The sequence below is a fragment of the Euprymna scolopes genome, chromosome 37 (assembly GCF_053919585.1).
Source record: "Euprymna scolopes isolate OS-2025 chromosome 37, ASM5391958v1, whole genome shotgun sequence".
Classification (NCBI taxonomy): domain Eukaryota; kingdom Metazoa; phylum Mollusca; class Cephalopoda; order Sepiida; family Sepiolidae; genus Euprymna; species Euprymna scolopes.
The window spans coordinates 52,233,953-52,255,537 of NC_136518.1; the positions used below are offsets into that span (position 1 = coordinate 52,233,953).

Genomic DNA, 21,585 nt, shown 5'->3' on the forward strand with positions numbered 1-21,585 from the left:
CTGCCAGGCACATGAAGTACCTTTGTGTGAAATTTCATAAAAACCGACCCCCAGCCGTTTTTGAGTCCATATGGAGCGAACTCGCAGACATATAGTTCTTTTTATATAATAGTAGATTACCATCCATAGGACAATAATGCAAGAATCTAAAAACATTTTTAAAGCATTCAAATTCTCCGTCACCATTTACTACCTAAACTTTTCATATATCATTTGGCCTATCTTGCTTCCGTTAGGCCTCTTCATTTTCATTTTTTTCTTATAATTTCCTAAATTCTTTTTTTAAATTGTTTTTTCACTCCAAACAAGGCACAGTGCCACCAAGTCGTAAGGGGCTACTATTTGGGACCAAATTTGCAGGGATACTATGTAGGGAGTTGGGCAGCAAGATGTCTGTTCACATTAGATTTGAACTTTTGCATGTCAGTACAGTCAGGGAAGCAGGGGCATGGTAAGGAATTCCAAAGTTTAGGAGTTCAATGGAAGAAGCTATTTGAGTAGAAGGGTTTTTCGGCATCTGGAGATCTCTATAGTGTAGGGGTGGAATTTTGCTGCTTGTTGGATTTGAAACTTTAAATATATAAATGTAAACAACCCATTATGTTTTTTAATTTTTTTTTAGATTCGTGGCATAGTGGATAAAGTACTTGGTGAGATTCAGTTGTAAATTACACTCTTCTGGTGGTTGAAGCTTCAATCTTCAGTGTGGGCAACATTCAAAATACAACTACGAATTATTTAGGACTCCTAGCCAGTCATGACTGACAGAACGAGAGTATGCTACTTCTGTGGATTAGATAAAGGGTTCAGTTCGAAATTCCCTGCAGATTCCCAGAGTTTGACAAGAAACACCTATAGATGGCCAGAGGTTAGATTGACTGAAATGGTGTGAAAATAACACTCAAGATGGGAACAGTACTCTGAAGAATCCAAAATAATATAAATGACCTAAAGTACAATTTAAGAAAATGACCGTTAGCGTTTTAGCATTTCATTAAATTTTCACTTTCTACATTTTCTATATTGAGATACTAAAATCTGTGAGAGAATGCCACACAAAAAGCAGGAGAAATATCCTGTGGTATATGTGACTATAGTAATAATTAGAACTAGCAGGACCTGTGAAAATTCCACAGAAAATTCCTTCATATGTAATATATTGATGTTGGCATTCTGTAGATGTTCAGCGCTCTGATATTATTGTAGCTCTTTTGTTAAAACTGCAAGCCTGGTCGTAAAGAACACTTTAATATGATATTTTAATTCTTGCAGATTTTGTATATATTATTATAGAGTTAACGTTCAATTCATATATATATATTATAAAGTTGCGATAGCAAAAATATAAAAAAAATATATCCATATAACTTGGATGCATCAGCTTGAATCGAAACCAAAACTTATGAAAAAAAGTGTATATATATATATATATATATATATATATATAAATATATATATATATATATATATATATATATATATAATATAAAGCTGAACGTCTGTGTGTGTGTCTGGTCACGAATAGGCTCCTATATGGTTGACTATTATAGAAAACTGATTACATATAATGATAGAAGATGTATCGAGACACAGGAATGATCTGGCATAATGATGATTCATTAAAATTGGAGTCTGCATACGCGCCTGGTCCACAAAGTATGGAAATAACAAATTTAAAAATAAAAAAAAGTTTACAAGTGTTTTTGATATAGATGTACATGAGAATACTTTGATAAGTATGTTTTAATTTAAATAGGGATGGTATAATAAAATTGTGGGGTCTGCGTTCGTGCCTGGCCTCCATAGAATGGAAATAGGCACAAACTTTAATAAAGACTTTTCATATCTACCTGCGTAAGTATACTTTGATAATTATCTTTCAGCTTGAAGAAATATGGTATAATAAAATTATGGGGTGTTCGTTCGTGCCTGACCTCCATAGAATGGAAATATGTCACAAAGATTAACAAGGTTTTTTAATATAGATCCACAGAATATTGTGATAAGTGTTTCAGTGTGAACAGGTATGGTATAATAAATTATGGGGTTTATCTATTTTCTTTTTACTTTCATCATATTTTGCTTTGGTTTTGATACCCCCAAATTCGAAGCTATCTCTTTACAACTCTTCCTTTTCATAACCTATCATACTTTCATAAATCAGAGTCCATTTTCTGTAGGCTGTTTTTGAACCCAGTCAACGACGGGTACTTTTGCTAGTATATATATATATATATATATATATATATATATATATATATATATATAACACTTGAGTTCTTTCAGCTATAATCGAAACCAAAACCAAAATTAATGAAGAATTCTTGATAAAATTATTCATAAAAAAAAAAAATAGATTACTGAAGTGCCATCAACTGAAACCGAAACCAAAACTTATGAAGAATTCTTGGTAAAATTATTTATTATAAGAAATGGATGTCCATAATAATTAAACGACAGTTACTCGGATGTAAGCATGACACACAAAATGAATAACACACACGCTATCCTGTTAATATATAGATACCACTAATGGCAATAGGAAATAGCATCCAAAAACACTATTGCATCTAGTGATTATATTTTTTCTTTTTTTTTTTAATGGAAATCGCTCTAGGCAAGGCATGAAGCCACTTAATGTAAGGAGCCAACAAGAACAAAAGATAATTATAGCAAAAAACAGCAAATGCCGATTGACCTTAGTCTTGAAAAGACCAATGTTAAAAGTAGGGGGAAAACAGTCAGCAGGAAGAGAGTTCCACAAGCTTGTGGTTCTTGGAAAAAAATCTACTAGAATAGGAAGCTGTATTACAATGAAGTATGAAAATAGCAAATTGATGGAGACTACTAGACCAACAAGTTAATCGAGCTGGAACAAAAGAAGCAGAGAATAGATCAGACAATTCTGAACGCATACCATAATAGTATTCATAGAAAAGACTGAGACTAGCAACATCATGCTTGTGTGAGAGAGAGAGAGCGAAGTAGATAGAGTGAAGCAAATTGGGCAGAGATTCACCAACCCAAATATGGCAACAAAACTGATTGTAGACTTGTAAAAAGGGAATAGCCTCAGGTATGAGCAAGTGTTTTGAACAATATAGAGAACCCACTTTATGTGAAGCAGAAAGAGCAATGGATCTTATATATGGACCCAAAAAAATATTTGATAGGAAAGAAAGACCAAGAAGTTTCGGGGTCAATTTTTCCTCAAGAGCAGAGCTATTCATGAGAATCTCGGGAAGAAAAAGGGACACGCCTACAATTGAAAGGCACAAGCTGAGTTTAACTGGATTAAACGAAAGAAACCATTCCATACCATAGTCTACAACTGAACCCAATTTCAGCTGATCTAAGGGAGGTGAATGAGAAACAATGCCAGAATAGATAGTGGTATTGTCATGGTTAGGGTTAGGGTTAGGGTTAAAAAAAAAAAAAAAATACAGACCTAATGTGTCACAAGATCCAATTGGGGTGGAATCGGAGTCGTGCATCATCTTTTTTGGTCTATTTTTTTCAAATTAGTTCTAGTCACCACAATAACCAAATTCACACAACGGGGAATGCTACTTAATGTTATCCTTAGCTTTCAATGTTTAATTTTTTTTTTTTTTACAAAAAATATATGCACAATTTTCATTCCATCAGTTGGACAGTTGGGGGTGAGGGTTTATGCTAAGAAGAAAAGAAAAAAAAAAAAAAAACGAGCTGTATTCACTGTAAAACAGAATAAAACAGTACTGTTGGTTATTGGACTCCAGGGTGTCATTGTCACCTAACAAGGAGATTATTATTAATGTTATAGAAATGCAGATGTTTTGAACATGAAATATTCATGAGAGAAAAAATGTTATTGAAACAAAATATTTCAATAGGCGATTTGAATTCGAGAAAAATGGAATGTTAACTAAATATGTATACAGGAATTTTAATTTAGAAAAATAAAATTTAGTTAACAAAGATCAAACGACTTGGTTACATAAGTCTTTTGGTCAAGATCAAAGTGTAGTATCTGTTCTTCAGATGCTGCACTTCATTTTCTTGTTCTCTTTCGGTGGAGGAGAAATCCTTCACGACTGAGACAATTTTAATTTTTGTACCTTTTCTCCACGTTAAAAAACGACCCTGGTGTCTAACTCTGTCCCGTGGGGAGGCATAGTAAATAGGTACATAAGTATTGGGTGATATAATTACGTAGTTGGGTTTCAAGAGGAGTTGGGTCTTAACTAGAGACAAATTAGCATGAAAGAAGATTGTCTCCACATTCGGGAAGCTTTGAATAAATGCGATCTTAAGTTGTAGGGATCAAAAGAAGCCGCTGCAAACTCTAAAACCTAAGTATAGTTATATCAAATATATAACCTATTCTTGTTGGATTTCTTCAGAGGGAGATGAACTTGAATTATGTGACGAGACAAAGACACAACGGAGAAAGGTATGTTCTTTGCTTGTGCACTATACAGACTGAATGTTAATGAACTGCTTTATTATAGACTAGCCTGAGTGCCCGGCGTTGCCTGGGTGTTTGGAGGTGTGTGTTGAGCAAAAAAAAAAAAAAAAAGTGGTAGTAGACAGGCAAGCTCGAACCCGGTGACGTGAAGGCAGAAAAGAAAGTAAAAGAAAACCTGACTTCTTACCCGTACTCCATGATGTGACCGGAAGTTCGGGACGTTAAAATTAGGCAAAGTCAATCCAATCAATACGATGACTTGCAAAAATGGCTCGCAAAAAATCGACCCCCTCCTTGTAGAAAAGTGCCCAGTTGAGGGTAAAGGAATTGATGTTTTTGGCCAATTTTTTTGATATTTGTTGTCCCAGACGTTGAACTTCAAAATGATACCGATTTCGTGAAAATCCGTCACCTGTCAAAAGTTTTAGGCAGACATACAAGCATACATACATACACTTAAACAGACAGGTGAGATTTATATTATAGATTAAACCCACACACATACATACAACAATAAAAGAACATTTTAACCACTAGACATCACACACTGTATATATCGCAACGTTAAAGAATCAGCATAGAAGATATCGTCTCCGCATTTGAAAGCTGGGAGAAATGTGACCGTAGCTTAATGTATGAATTAAAAAAAAAAAAAACACAAGAAACGTTGCAAACTCTGAAACGCAAATAAAATTATATCAAATATATCGCCTATAGTTGTTGGTTTCCTTTGAAGTGAGATAAACTTGAATAATGCGAAGAGAAGATGACACAATGGAGAGAGGTATATTCTTTGCTTGTGCACTATACAGACAGATGTTAATCAACTGTTTTATTGTATGTGTTGCACACACCCACACACACATTGCATAAAAAAGACGCTTCCCACACACATTGACCATGATAGACGCTTCTGTTGATACACACATGTGAGGACACAATCCCACACATGGTGTATATAGCAGTATGCAACATATTGTGTTTTGGAATATATACACAAGTTGATACACAGTAATATATAGAAACGGATTATATAGGCCTATATATTAACTAGACTACCCGTGACCCGTTGGGTCAGTATGTTATATTAGTTATGGAATTAATGTATGAGCATGACACTCGTGACGTAAAGAAAATATTTTTTTTTTTGTGACATAACAGAAACATTTCTATGAAAGTATATTAAAATAAAAAAAGAATATAGATTTCTATGAGCCGTTCTGTTTATAATTGTTTATTTTTGAAAAAAAAACAAAAAAAAAACTTACAGCCATTGAATTATAAGTGGTTTGCCATACTTATAGGTAAATGTGCACTGAACAGATACCATGATACTTAAAGTTAAATTCAAATTTTGATATATCTTTTAATTTAAATGCAAAAAAAACAAAAACATTTTATTGATTAATTATTTGTAACGCAAATTTAAAAAAAAACATTTTCGGGGTTATTTATTTATGTTGGTAGTGTAGAAGAAAATGTATGAATGTTTTTAAGAAAGGTGTATTAAAAAATGGAGAATAAATTAAAAAAATAAAATGAAGGCGGTGGGTAAATTGCCGTTGTAAAATGCTCTTATAGTTGTCAATGAGTTAAAGTAGATTTATTTGTAAGAAAATTGCATTAAAATAACTTAAACGTAATACGGTAATGAACGATGTAAAAAATATGCAGAAAGTATTAACAATTGTTTATTTGGATAATTTAAACGCAAAAAAAAACAAACAATTGGGTCGCTGAAAACATACACAGTAAAACAATACATTTTATTGTCGCGTTGATTATTTGTTTATGTATGCATGCACAACCGAAGTCGTAAACCGGATGTTGAGTTACAACACCCGTTACAAGGTAATTTGAGTTTTATAATTATATAGATTAATTCCCTTTTAGTTTTTTCGGTTTTCTTATGGGGTGATCATATTTAGTTAACTATTATGTGTAATTATATTCATGCAGATATTCTACATGGTTTACATTTGCGCAATATTTGTCTAAGAAGTTTATAGTAAACACAAAATTCTTTCAATATATATTTATGCATATGTATATACTTTTGTTTAAAAAATTTTGCCTACCAAACTTCTAGAGTTTTTGGTTGACAGACATGAAACTTCATATATAAGGTATATAAAACTTTGTGAAACTTTATATTTGGGTTTTAGCCCGGGAAAATCGGTACAGAAGCGTGAAAATCAAACAAAAAATGAAATTTGCCAGGTGAAAGTTGAATGCCGGCATTACGAATATGTATGCATAACGTAATAGCTATTGGTTCATGTTCTAATTTTTAGCCTTGCAACAAACGTCTTCATAGCTCAGTCATTAATGATAGAAGCAAAAATAAATCGTAAACTAAACGTTTTGGTTTAAATTCTCAGTGTTAGTGCATTCTTTTTTTAAATCCTTTTAAATTATTACTATATATTGGGCCCAATATAATATAATAATAAATACCGAATCTGCATTAATGAAAATATCATATTTAAGCATATTTTACCAACAGGCAATGCACTTGAGGTTGAAATTATAAAAAACATACATATATTCACACACACACACACACACACACACACATTATATAATACATAGTATATTACATAATACGGTTTGTTCCTTTTTATTTTATATATATATATATATATATATATATATATATGTGCGTGTGTGAACAAATGATTAATAAAACATGTTAAAAAAACATCTTGAAAAAGAGTTAAAAACATATTTAATTTTAAAAAGGAAGCACAAGATCAGTGGATAGTCCTTAATCCGCGGAGTTTCGAAGAAATACTCTCCTTCTCATCAGAGGGCAGGAATTAGCAAAATGCGGGATCGGATTTTGCATGTAAAAGTATTTAATGAAACCACAAGTCAGTCACAGATCTTACTTGGTTAAAAAAAGGGTGAGGTAAGGGGAATAGGAGGTAAAAGAAAAATATATATATATAATATATATATATATATATATATATATATATATATATATATATATTTATATATATATATTAACCCTGTGTATTGCTATATTGCAGGTCCATAATTTTTGTAATTTTGAAACTGCTATGAAATGCAGAAAAGTGAAATTTGGTACACTGGAAGAGCATAACAAGGTGCCTTATTTCCCTGATTTTGGAGGAATTTGAACAAATATTTTGGGAGTTATGATAATTTTTCTTTTTTCTGATAATTTTAAGTGTGTATCACTTTATTGCAAGTGTCTAAAAATGTATACTACATTAACCAGATTACTTAGATAAATGCTTTTACAATTTTAACAAAAGGGTTACAGTAATATCGCGGTGATCTCCATTCATGTTGACTATCCACAGAATGCCCAGCAGCAGTATATTAGATATGAAAGATGCCGTTGTGGAATTTCCACAGGTCTCACTAGTAAATACAAAATCTGCATGAATTAAAATATAATATTTAAGCATATTTTACAACCGAGCAATGCCAGGCAACCTGCTAGTGCGTGTGTATATGTATATATATCATAATTTACTAGATAGAACAAATTGAGCAATTTTATTTAGCTGGGATAGTTTTATATAAAATATTACAGACAATAATATTTTGTAAGACCGATAATCACTGGATTTGCACACCAGTAGATTTATTGTATTTCATTATTCTGAATATTATATATATATATATATATATATATATATATATATATATATATATATTTATTTATTCCTGTGGAAATATTCTTTATTCACTTTTATCTCATTTTTATATATACTCATCCTTATTTAAAAAGCTCAATGTAATTACAGAGCAATATAATGAATGAATGACAAAAGTCTATATTCCAAATTTCATGATGTTGACCATCTTACAATTTATTCCTTTAATTCAGTTGACACTTACAAGTCTTGACAGTATCTGTTTCGTAGCACAAAATCAATCACTTAATATTTATATCAATCAGTGAATCTATTTTGCCCTTAACGCATCAGAAAAAATAGCAACCATCAATCCACAAAAAGGAAATTCTAAGTGTCAGCTGAATTAAAGGAATAAATTGTAAGATGGTCAACATCATGAAATTTGAAATATAGGTTTTTGTCATTCATTCTATTTACATATATATATATGCACTCCCCCCCCCCCCGACCTCATTCACTCTTTCACTCTTCCATCCCATAATAACGAACATTTCTGTAAAAGTCTGAGGAAGCTACAGACGGCTAAAAAAACGGCCGGGTAGCTGAAACAATAATGTAACTTAACAGAAAGATACAGTAATAAAAAATAAAACGCATATTTGCTCTTCAACAGTATTGAGCACTTTCTTCAGTTTTTATTAATTACCATTTCCACTAAATATATATATTTAAACTCCGCGGATTAAGGACTATCCACTTATCTTGTGCTCCTTTTCAAAATTAAATATGTTTTTAACTCTTTTTCAAGATGCCTTTTAACATGTTTTATTAATCATTTGTTCATATTATAAGCTCTATTTCCTTTTCGGTTTTATTGAGCTTTTACATCTGGTTGAGATTACTTTACTTGTAAATATTAACTCTTTAATATTTATAATATATTTTAAGTTTACCATTTTGATTACCTTGGTAAACTTATTGTAATTTTTATTTCTTTATATATATATATATATATATATATATATATATATATATATATATAAACACACAGTGAGTCATAGGAAACGGATGTTTTTAAGGAAAACAAAACTCTGCGAATATTTCAACAAAAATTTTATGATGTACATAAAAACATTTACTAAACTATGCCATTATGAAATATTTAAAAGCGACAAATTATGTCTGACAAATGATGGCCATTTTTCACGAGCACAAATGTGAAGCTGCTTTCTAAAGTTAGCCTCCACTTTCACTAATGTTTTTTCATCTATTTTTTCATGTATTGCAGTCTTCAGTTCTCCAAGTGTGCGAGGTTTCCCAGCATAGATTTAAAAAATCCCCACAGATAAAAATCGCATATGGAAAGATTGGGTGAGTGCGGAGGCCACAGGAGATCTCCAAAGTGTGAGATAGCATGATTAGGGAATGCAGCTCGAACAGCAGTATTGGATAAACAAGTGACAACAAACTAAATGGCATCTTAAGCAGGTTTAAAGATTACCTTCCTTACTCCCTATCCCTTACTCAAGGAGAGTAAGGGATGTTCTAAAAACATCCGTTTCCCGTGACTCACCCTGTATATGTGTATATATATCACCTTTTTCTTCACCCTATTCCCTCTGCTTCACTATTTGTTACCAAGTAAGATCTATGACTTACTTGCAGTTTCATCAAATACATGTGCAAGCAAAATCTGATCCCGCATTTTGCTAAATCCTACCCTCTGATGAGAAGGAAAGTATTTCTTCGAAACTCTGTGGATTAAGGACTATCCACTTATTTTGTGCTTCTTTTTTATAATTAAATATGTTTTTAACTCTTTTTCAAAGTGTTTTTTTAACATGATTTATTAACTACTTGTTCTTATATATTAGACTAACGTTTAAATATGATATTTTAATTTGTTCAGATTTGGTATATATTATTATAGAGTCGTGATTTCAAAAAAAAAGTATTTGGGTGCCATCAGCTAGAATCGAAATCGAAACTGTAGCATTCAAAGCTGGTGACATTACAACTGTACTAATGTGACACGCATATGAACTGATTAAAAATTAAAAATAAACTAAGATGAATGTAAAAAATGTATAACGATTTTCTTTTCAATTTTGACCCCCATTTTTGACCCCTTAAAAACTATTTTAACCGGCTACAGACCAATAAAAGAACGATCTGTAAAAAAAATCCAATCACTTGAGGGCCCTAGTGCTGCTCTGCGACTTTTAGTTTCAGAAGGGATAGAGTTTGAAAATATGGAGACAGATAGACAGATAGCCTTTTATATATTAGATTATTCTTAACACAGTTAATAACATAAATAGCCATGAAAGAATGTATATCTCGAAAAGTGGTTAGAGCACTGTAAAAGTGGTGGACAAATGTTTGTTTAAACAGACATTTGGCGAGATAATTTACGGGCACTGCTCCTGTGGGTCGATTGGTAGAACTGCTGACTGTCAACACAGTGTTTCTAGGTTCAATCCTCGGCTTGGGAGAGGTGCTAGTCTAGCGGCACTGATGAGTTGTGATACAATAAAACAGGACTGTATGTCGATGACTACAAATATATATATATATATATATATATATATATATATATATATTTATTAGACTAATGCTTAAATATGATATTTTAATTTGTCCAGATTTGGTATATGTTATTATAGAGTCGTGATTTCAAGAAAAAAAAAAGTATTTGGGTGCCATCAGCTAGAATCGAAATCGAAACCGAAACTTTAGCACTCAAAGCTGATGACGTTACTACTGTACTAATGTGACACACATATGAACTGATTAAAAATTAGAAAAAAAATAAGATGAATGCATAAAATGTATACCGATTTTTTTTTCAATTTTGACCTATTTTTGACCCCTTAAAAACTATTTTAACCAGCTAAAGAACAATAAAAGAACGGTCCATAAAAAATTGAATCATTTGAGGCCCCTAGCGCTGCTCTGCGACTTTTAGTTTCGGAGGAGATAGAGTTTGAAAATATGGAGACAGACAGACATTAAATATGGAGACAGACAGAGATAAAATATGGAGACGGACAGACATATATTAGATTATTCTTAACACAGTTAATAATGTAAATAGCCATGAAAGAATATTTTTTATGGTTTGAATTGGGAAGACAGTTTAAAAAGGAAAATCTCCAAAGAGGCTTAACAATCAAATAATATAAGAAAATTATGTTAAAACGCTGGAAATGTCTTTCATATGATAAAAATTGTTAATCAAAAGTCAATGTTGTGCTCCCCCCCCTCATCCTCAACTAATCCAAAAGGAATATTTTAGAGACTAATACCCTTTGTCCAATGTAGGAAAAAAAAATCAATATTCGTTTATTGTCTGAACACCTGTGCTTTTTTTTTTTTTTTTTTTTACAATCAAAAAAGATCAATATAATCGATCAACGATGAAATAGAGAAAAGGGGACCCACAGTTGTGTTTAAAGCAACGTGCCAAAATTTCTAAAGAATATGAACCAAGCCTATTTCCGATCTGGCCAACAATATCGAATTAAAATAAAGTACCCCTTTTGACGAACTCTTGAGTGATTGTCATTAATTCACACAAACAAAAGATGAAATATATTATTACGATGGAATTGGCATGCTCTGTTACTTAGTATGTTGAAAGAAGGCGATACTCAGTTGGTAGAATTTGAGTTCAATTCCCATAACAGCAGAGTTTCTTTGTCACCATATAATCCTTCATAATCATATTCTATTCTACATCTATTTCACATGTTGCCATGTGTTGGAACGCTTTAGAAATTGACTTCCAAACTAACCAACGTAAGAGGTCCACTCTCCTGGGCTTTGCCTTCTCTCTTTGAAAATGGGTTAGTTTATTGCTAATCGTCTGAGGCACCATTACTGAGGAATGCTGAATGCCAACGACACTGCCCAGGCACTTATTTTTCTAGGTTAGAGTGCCCTTCCTCGGGGGCGCTGACTTCTCAATTACACTTTTCAACCCTGGTGTCTAAGTTCTTGCAGTAGATTGGTTGGTTGTTTTTGTTTTACGGCATATCAACCCATTCCAAGTTATTTAATGCCGAGTTCAGTGATTTTGAAGAAAAAGTTTTTAGTAGAATATTTTTTTTTTCAAGTCATTTTTTTTATTTAACTTAACAGGTACTACCATTCCGGGTCAGAGTGGTCCTGGGAGCAATGGCAATTAAGAGGTGGCTCCACACTCCCAAAAGCCTGCAAGCTGGGGCCTCACCATCGGATATAGTTTAAGGTCATATCCAGGACCTCTTGTAGTGGAAGAGAACTAAAAAACCCAAAGAACCCTATTTCTGACCTGAATTATTAAATTAAAAATAAAAAGGTGCCCCTTTTGATAAACTCTTGAGCGATTGCCATTAATTCACACAGACGAAACTAGTAGGACATTATGGAAAGTGTTTGGAGGCTGTAAAGCAGAACAGAGGTTATGCAACTAAATATTAATAAATGTGTTAAATACTTCTGCATATGGATAATCAAATTTTTTGTTAATAAATGTTTGTCAACTAAGTATATCTTCGTATTATTTGGATTCAACGAACTACTGATCTCATCTTGAGTGTGATTTTCACAGCGTTTTGGTCGATGTAACCTCCAACCTTCTTCAGGTGTATCTTGTCGAACTCGAGAATGTTTCTGTAATATGGGAACCATTAATTATTAACAATAGATGATATATACAAGTAATAAATAAAAACATTTATATATATTTAGTTATACATTAATATATAGTAATAATTAGCAATAAATAGTGATATTTACAACTAGAAATAAAATAGGTTTAAGGCTCTTAAAATTCATACCAAAATTGTGTCCAAGGATCTGTGGCGCAGTGGTTAGAGTACTTGGAAAAATCAATTGTAAAAAGTGATATTCTCCTGAACGTTGAAGGATCAATACTTATTGCGGGCAACCGAAAAATACAATTGTGAATTACTTAAGAGCATGCTACCCTCGTGAAATAAATAAAGGGGTTTGCTCGAAATTCCATCCAAATTCCTGAGTTTGACAAGATACACCTGAAGAAGGTCGGCGGTTACATCAACCGAAACATTGTGAAACTCCCACTCAAGATGAGAACAGTAGTCCGATGAATCAAAACTCATTTCAAATATTTAGAAACATCCTAAGTATATCTTTATTTCTGTTTTGTTTTTTTCTGCTCAAAGATTGAGTGTAAATTTCATTCAAATTAACTTGATATTTCTTGTGAAATACGAAAAGAAACAATATACCAAATATGTGTATGTGTGTGTATATATATAACTACTTAATTTACTCACATAAAATTAACATACGAAAGTATAGATTTATGCGTAAACTTTAAGTATTTACTTCAAAAGTGCTCAATACGTAGGTAGAGCTAGTTAGTAAGTTATAAAATGTATATGGCGATTAAGCTACACTGAATATTCCACGTTTCATTCACTCTAGGATTCCTCAGGCTTAGGCGCATAAGCCTGAGGAATCCTAGAGTGAATGAAACGCGGAATATTCAGTGTAGCTTAATCGCCATATACATTTTATAACTTACTATATATATATATATATATATATATATATATATATATATATTATATATATAACTACTTCATTTACTCACATAAATTTATATACGAAAGTATAAATTTATGCGTAAACTTTTATGCGTAAACTTTTAACTGAATATTCCGCGTTTCATCCACTCTAGGACACAGTCCTAGAGTGGATGAAACGCGGAATATTCAGTGTAGCTTAATCGCCATATATATTTTATAACTAACTAACTAACTAACTAACTATATATATATATATATATATATATATATATATATATATATATATATATATATATATTGTAACACATCACTCAAGTTTTAGACTTTAATTTTAGACATTTTCACAAATCAAAATCATGTGATGGATTGTGTCTAAAATCGGAATAAAATTTCTAGACATAAGGTTTAGTAGCATTATATCTTAATTTTAATCTCTTTAAAGAAATATAAAAGCATTGCAAAACTTTTGTTTGGGAGATTAATTTTTTCCCATCTTGTGACGGGTATTTTTCTAGTTTATATATATAACAAGAGAGCATTATTTTTCTGTAACCAAAGCAACACGTATAGAACAGAGTAACAAATGGTCAAAATTGTATGAAATGCAGTTAATGTGTCACAGTTGTGATGGTGTCATTAAAAATGGTTGCCCTTGACTTTTCGTAAAGATCATTAAATCTCAAAGTCCTTTTTCACATGCAAAACGCTGCTATCTAAAAGGTTACAGTTCTTGCAGACTGAACAGATGCAAGCATTTGCAAATGCCATCCATTCCATTTGTTGAGTATATCTTATCTAAATAAGTAAAATGTGTCATCTGTATGTTTGTGTGTCTGTATGTATGCTCATAACTTGCTTAGCTACAGAGTTGGTATTTGTTTTGCAGATGGACTTAATGAGAGTAGAAAGCAGAGGGTTTTTTTTCTTATGGGAATCGCTCCAGACAAGGCATAAAACCACTTGATGTAAGGAGTTAAAAAAAAAAAAAGAAAAGAAAAAAGATTAACCCAGAAAACAGAAATTCTTCCCTCTTTGTCAGAAACATCGCTCTTGGAATGTGAGGACTAAAGAATAAAATAAGGGAATCGAGAGTTATGCAGCTGACAAAAGTAAACCCAAGATCAACTTTCTACTCTCCTTAAATTATAGTGTGGGCTCAAGTCAGTAAGAGTTGGAATTTGTTTTTAATGAAAGCAGAAAACAGACGTTTTGTATTTTTTTATGGAAATCCCTCCAGACAAGGCATGAAACTACTTGATGTAAAGAGCTTTTAAAAAAAAAAGAAAAAAGATTAACCCAGAAAACAGAAATTCTTCCCTCTTTGTCAGAAAGACTGCTCTTGGAATGCGAGGACTAAATGGAAAAATAAGGAATGTGAGAGTTATGTGACTGCTAAAAGTAAACTCAAGATCTACTTTCTAATCTCCTTAAATTATAGTGTGGGGTCAAGTTAGTAAGAAACCCTTGAGACTCAAAGCAAAAATAAATATTTGATCACATTTTTTCTGCTCTTCTGTTACATCATGGTCTTCCATTCCAGCCTCATTTTTTTTTTTTTAACTAAAAAAATCGATGCATTGCTCTAATTGATGAAAATATAATAACATTGTTATTTTCCTTTTTGATGTTTTGTTTAGTTATCCGTGACATTTTCAAAAAACAAGAGGTTAACTTTTCTAACTGAGAAACCTTTCGGCAACCTCGTAACTCCCGCATGTCTCGGACGTTACTTAATATGCAATATCTAACATGTTAAGTTATCTTGTTAGACTTTAAAAGTTGAACCTAAATAGCATTTTAGTTGACATATCAAACTTTGATTCTAACTAGTTAGTCTTCATTTTTTTTTTTTTTTTTGTAACATATTGAGGTATACCACATTAATATATAGATCAAACCTGGTTAAATATTTCATCTGATAGTTCCCAAAAATACCCAATTAATTCTTTTTAATTATTGTTATTTTGTGGTCCCCCGACAGAAGGAGGTTTGTCTCTCTGTCTGTCTGCACTTTTCTCAATAACTACGCCTTGGAATTTTTAAAAATTTTGCACAAACATTAAATATGATATGAGTAAAAAAGTAACATAACAGATTTTCCGGGAAAACTCCGGTTGCCTCCCTCCCCACCTAGGGGTGCCTTTCAGGTTAAAATGGCTAAAATTGACACTTTGTGCTTATTAAAAATATTGATGCCTTGGATTTTTATAAAACTTTCTGAAAAGTTGTAACTAACTGATTTCTATATAATTTTGTTTGTCTATACTTCGCGATAACTCTTGGGTGTGCACCAGGGGTTCTTTTAGTGCTAATAAAAACACTCCATTTTTGGGACTATTTTACTATATTTGTCCAAAATTTTCTGTGTATGTCTATTTAGCAGTTTTGCATGGTGCTGAACTCAAATTTAAATATGTTAAGGCCTTCGGGACTTTGGGGCTAAATGGGGAGCGGGAACAAATGATGGACATAGTCATTTCTTTTTTTGTATGGTGCAGAACTCAAATTTACATATGTTTAGGCCTAAAACTGCACCCTTTTTTCATTTTCACCAGGATTTGACATCCCCTTGAGGCTAATGGTCGGGGGGGGGGGGCAAATGCTGAACTTAATCATTTTTTTATGCCTTGTTCACTGTGTGTGGGGGGACCATGCATGCTTCACTTGTTAACATATAAAATTATCTTGTGAAAGTTTAAAAGTTGGACCTAAATAGCATTTAAGCTGACATATCAAACTTATATTCTAACTAGACAATCTACATTTGTTATTGTTGCCCATGTTATTTGCAATATAATAACATTTTTCTACAGTTTATCATCATTTAATTCTACCTAAGCAACTGGTAATGTGGAAATATTTTTTAATTATGACGAAAAATAATACAAAATTCACAAGGGGAATACTTCATATTTAAAATGTTATTTTATTTTGAATATAAAAGAGTTGGCTCCCTTGAAATTGCAATTATATTTCTTTGTCTGTGTAGCAAATGAGGTATACCATGTTAATATTGATCAAATCCACTCAAATATTTCATCTGATAGTTCCCAAAAATGCTGAATTAATTCTTTTCATTGCCATTATTTTAAACATATAAAATTATCTCGTGGAATTCTAAAAATTGCCCCTACATAACATTTAGGTAGGCATATCAAACTTTGATTCTGACGAAATACATTGCATAGGTTATTGAACTATGTAGCACAATATTACTTTCTGAGTATTTATTAGTACTTACTTTATTTCATTTGGGTTAGTTCTATACTTAAGATACAATGGACACTATTTTCATAGAAATGTTAGCCCATTAATGCCTAAATTGTTTTTAGGCAATTTGTTTGGTAATCAAGTTTATTTTTGCTTCAAAATATTAGATGAAATTATTATAAAATGAATTCTACCTATATTTAATATACACATAGATATTTAGTGTTAATTAAAAACTAACTGTTCAGTAAATATTAAACATTTTATGTGTGGTCCTTAAAAAAGGACCTTGGGCATTAACAGGTTAACACATATCAAAAACATATTTGTTGATTAAATATTTATTCATGGTATTTAGTTTAGTTGGGGTTTTTTTAAGAGAAAAATTGTAGTTTTTGCTTTTTGGCTTTGCAGAGCATGGTTGAGTTTTGCAAAGCGAAAGGAAAAAAAAACAATAATCTCGATGTTTGGTATATTTAAATCAGGAAACCGATATCTCCAGACAGCCTGATCTGCTGTCACCAGATTATTGATTTGAAGAATATTTAGCTGGCAATTATTTTTACAGTAAAGAGTTAGTAATTATTTGTTGTTTTAAAAAGAATTAAATTGCTAGAACTTTGAAGTAAGTAAACTAGGAACATATTTATTTTATTTATTTAAAGAATATTAAAAAAGAAAAAAAAAATATGGAAATAACTCCAGACAAGTCATTAAGCCACTTGATGTAAGGAGCTAACAAGAACAGAAGATTATTATCACAAATTATAGTCTTGAAAAAAAAAAAAAAAAAAAAGAAAACAATGTTGTAGGATAGGAGGAAAACAGTCAGCAGGAAGAGAGTTTCACTAGCTTGCAGTTCTTAGAAAGAAACTACTGGAATAAGAATTTGTATTGCAATAAGGTACCAAAAAGATGGAAACCACTAGACCAATGAATCAAATGAGCAGGAACAAAAGAAGCAAGGAATATAGCAGACAATTTTGAAGAACACATGCCGTAATAGTATTTATAGAAAAGATTGATACTAGCAACATCACATCTGTGAAACAGGATGGAGAGAAGAGGAAAAGGTGGAGCCAATCAAATTACAAATACGTCTATGCATGTTAGCAAGAACTTTTAAATGAAAGAGATTAACCAGCTCAAATATGACAACAATATTCGATATTTCAAACATATGCATAATAGACCAACGAAAATGAACAACAGACCGAACAATAAATCATCTTAGAGATGCTTGGACACATCTAAAATGAAGATGTGTTAATCCAATATGAATGTTTCACAAGATTACTTCAAACTGAAGCATGATAGCCCAATGAATATGATATTTCAAACTGAAGTATGACAGACCAACAAAAATGATATTTCAAACTGTAGCATGACAGACCAACAAAAATGTTATTTTAAACTGTAGCATGACAGACCAACAAAAATGTTATTTCAAACTGTAGCATGATAGACAATGAATATGATATTTCAAACTGTAGCATGATAGACCAACAAAAATGTTATTTTAAACTGAAGCATGATAGACAATGAATATGATATTTCAAACTGAAGTATGACAGACCAACAAAAATGTTATTCCAAACTGAAGCATGACAGACCAACAAAAATGTTATTTCAAACTGTAGCATGACAGACCAACAAAAATGTTATTTTAAACTGAAGCATGACAGACCAACAAAAATGCTATTTCAAACTGAAGCATGACAGACCAACAAATTGCTATTTCAAACTGAAACATGACAGACCAACAAAAATGATATTTCAAACTGAAGTATGACAGACTAATGAAAATGATATTTCAGACTTTAGCATGATAGACCAACAAAAATGATATTTCAAACTGTAGCATAACAGACTAATGTACATGATATTTTAAACTGAAGCATGATAGGCCAATAAAAATTTTATTTTAAATTGAAGCATGACAGACCAACAAAAATGACATTTCAAACTGAAGCATGATAGACCAACGAAAATGCTATTTCAAACTGAAGCATGATAGACCAACGAAAATGCTATTTCAAACTGAAGCATGATAGACCAACGAAAATGCTATTTCAAACTGAAGCATGATAGACCAACAAAAATGATATTTCAAACTGAAGCATGACTAATGTACATGATATTTTGAACTGATGCATGACAGACCAATGAAAATGATATCTTGGTTGATAATGGTAATTATTTTTATGAAAAAAAAAAATAGTTATTTCTTCTCAACAGTATTGACTTTTGACGGAAATTTATTATTTCAAAAACAATATTACTTTTAACAGTAAATTATACAGATCGATGTAGAAAGCACTGTGGAATTTTCCACAAGTTATTATAATTACCTTTACGGCATAAAATTGTTCCTCTTCAGCTCTGTGAACTTTCAAGACATTTCCGTAAGCACCTTTGGCAATAACTGACATCACCTAAGGAAAAGAAAGACAAAAACAAAACTAGAAAATCATGTGAGGGATCAAGTTTGAGTCACATCTTTTTAATAATACTCTAAGGCAATTTCATGTTCAGACATACGTTATCACCCTTCACCCCTTTTTTTAAAAGATGGGGGTCACCAAAGGTGCAATACAAAAAAAGTATTTATTTTTTTAAATTTTCATCTGGTGTTATTGTTGTTGTTGTGTCAAGCATGAACCTAGAACTAAAATACACTTTCTTGGTTTTTAAACTAAGCTAGGGATGTGTCGAGGTGATGGCTCATATTGATCAAAAGCATCTCCGACATAATTCATAAATATCGAACTGCTGTGGAAGAGAGGAAGAGATGAATGGTGTTTCTTGTGATCCAGGTTGTAGTGCAAATGGTGGTGCGGACGTCACATCTGAGAGATAACCAAGGGGATTACATCTTATGTTGATCAGGATCTGATAGTGTTCTTCAAGCACCACTGGAAGGTCAAGATTAGATGTGATAGAAAGAGATTACGTTTCTGTTTTTGAAAAAAAAACAAAAAGGTGGATACAGGTAGCGAGCTTGTATGTACAAAGAGGAGTCAAGTATGAGTACATGTTCTCTGCCTGAGCATGGCGTATGTGGTTCCTGGTCCTGTCAAACCCCAACTCATCAGGTAAATTTCTATCCTCTGAGCTGGTTAAATGAATGAACCCCCCCCCCTCCCATCCCCCGCCAATAGAAAGTCTCTAATATGCTAGTTCCCCCTTTTGAATTTATTCGCCCCCTCAGTCTCTTCTAAATTGCATTTATGCTGGAAAGAGCACTCTATCAATTTATTACCCTTTGGCCAAATTTTCAAAAAATATTCAACTATTTACAATTACTATATGCGATTTCCCCACTCTCTAAACTTTTTTTTGTTTTTTACATTTTCACCCCGAACAAGGCACAGTGCCACTTTGGTGTAGGGGGCTACTATCAAGGACATAAATTGTAGGGATGCTATGTAGGGAGTTGAGCTGCAACATATCTGTTCACATTACACTTGAACTTATGGATGCTAGTACAGTTAGGGAAGTAGGAACCCGGAAGGGAATTCCAGAGTTTAGCAGTTCTGGGGAAGAAACTATTAAAGTAGAAGGCTTTCTTACATCTAGGGATCTCTACTATGTAGGGGTGGGATTTTGCTGCTTGTCGGGTTTGACGGAGATATTTACGTTGAGGGGGCACAAGAGATTGTAGTTCGTTGGAGCATCCACCATTAATATACTTGTAAAACAGGCAGAGGGATAGGACAGAGGCTGAAGCTTAGATGACAGTTCAGAACACAGATTCCATGAACAAAACTTCTTTCCCAGAACTGCCCACCTATGGAACACTGTTCTGCTGGCCTGCTTCCCAGTTGAATACAAAATGGTAGCCTTCAAATCCAACGTCAACAAGTTTTTCTTGGTCTGTCCTCATAAATAATCAGATCCTACCTAATTTATACCATTAACGATTATTACACTACCACCTTACACTCATTAACCTTTATCCTCGAGTGGCCTTTGAGCCTTGACGTGACTCCCAAGTAAAACAAACATCACCCATTATCCAAACTCCAACTCCCACTATTTTTTTTCTCTCCCATTTAGATCTCACCACTACTTAGAGATTGGCCTGCTTGGTTTTGGTTCAAAACAAACTGAAAACGAGTGTGTGGTCTATTTTTTTAGAAAAGGTTGGGAGTCTTACTAACCAAACTCTTTATTCTTTGCTTTTTTTCCCACTCTACGATTCTCTCCAATGAAACTATATAGAACTAGCAGGACCCGTACAAATTCTACGGAATAAGAGAAATATATTTAATCAACAAATGTTTAAATAAAGGTGATATTTTTCATTTCTTTTTTTTATAGTGCAAAAAATTAGTTTTTTTGAACAGAAAAACCAATAACAAGCAGCAAATATGAGTTTATTAACATTTCTATGAAAATAGTGTCCATTGTATTTTTATTCATCGGACTGCTGTTCTCATCTGGAGTGTGATTTTCAAAATGTTTCGGTCGATGTAACCGCCAACCTTCTTCAGGTGTATCTTGTCGAACTTGAGAAGGTTTCTGTCAAATTCGGGAATTTGGACGGAATTTTGAGCGGAACCTTTTATTTACTTCACAGGGGTAGTGTGCTATCCATGACTGGATAGAGGTCCTAAGTAATTCGCAAATGTATTTTTTCGGTCGCCACATTGTGGATTGAACCTTCAACCTTCTGGAGAATATCACTTTTACAATTGATTTTTCCAAGTACTCTAACCACTACGCCACGGGTCCTTGCAGACAATTCTAG

General features: G+C 32.4%; 1 protein-coding gene across 1 annotated transcript in view; it reads right to left on the reverse strand.

Annotated features, from left to right (window-relative positions):
• The window catches only part of LOC145261160 (ribosomal protein S6 kinase-related protein-like), a 98,855-nt gene that overhangs the window by 35,943 nt on the left and 41,327 nt on the right, over positions 1-21,585 (reverse strand). Inside the window, exon 3 of the mRNA XM_080119482.1 lies at positions 19,184-19,267. Within this exon, the coding sequence (XP_079975608.1) occupies positions 19,184-19,267 (84 nt within the window). The remainder of the gene's footprint in view (positions 1-19,183; positions 19,268-21,585) is intronic.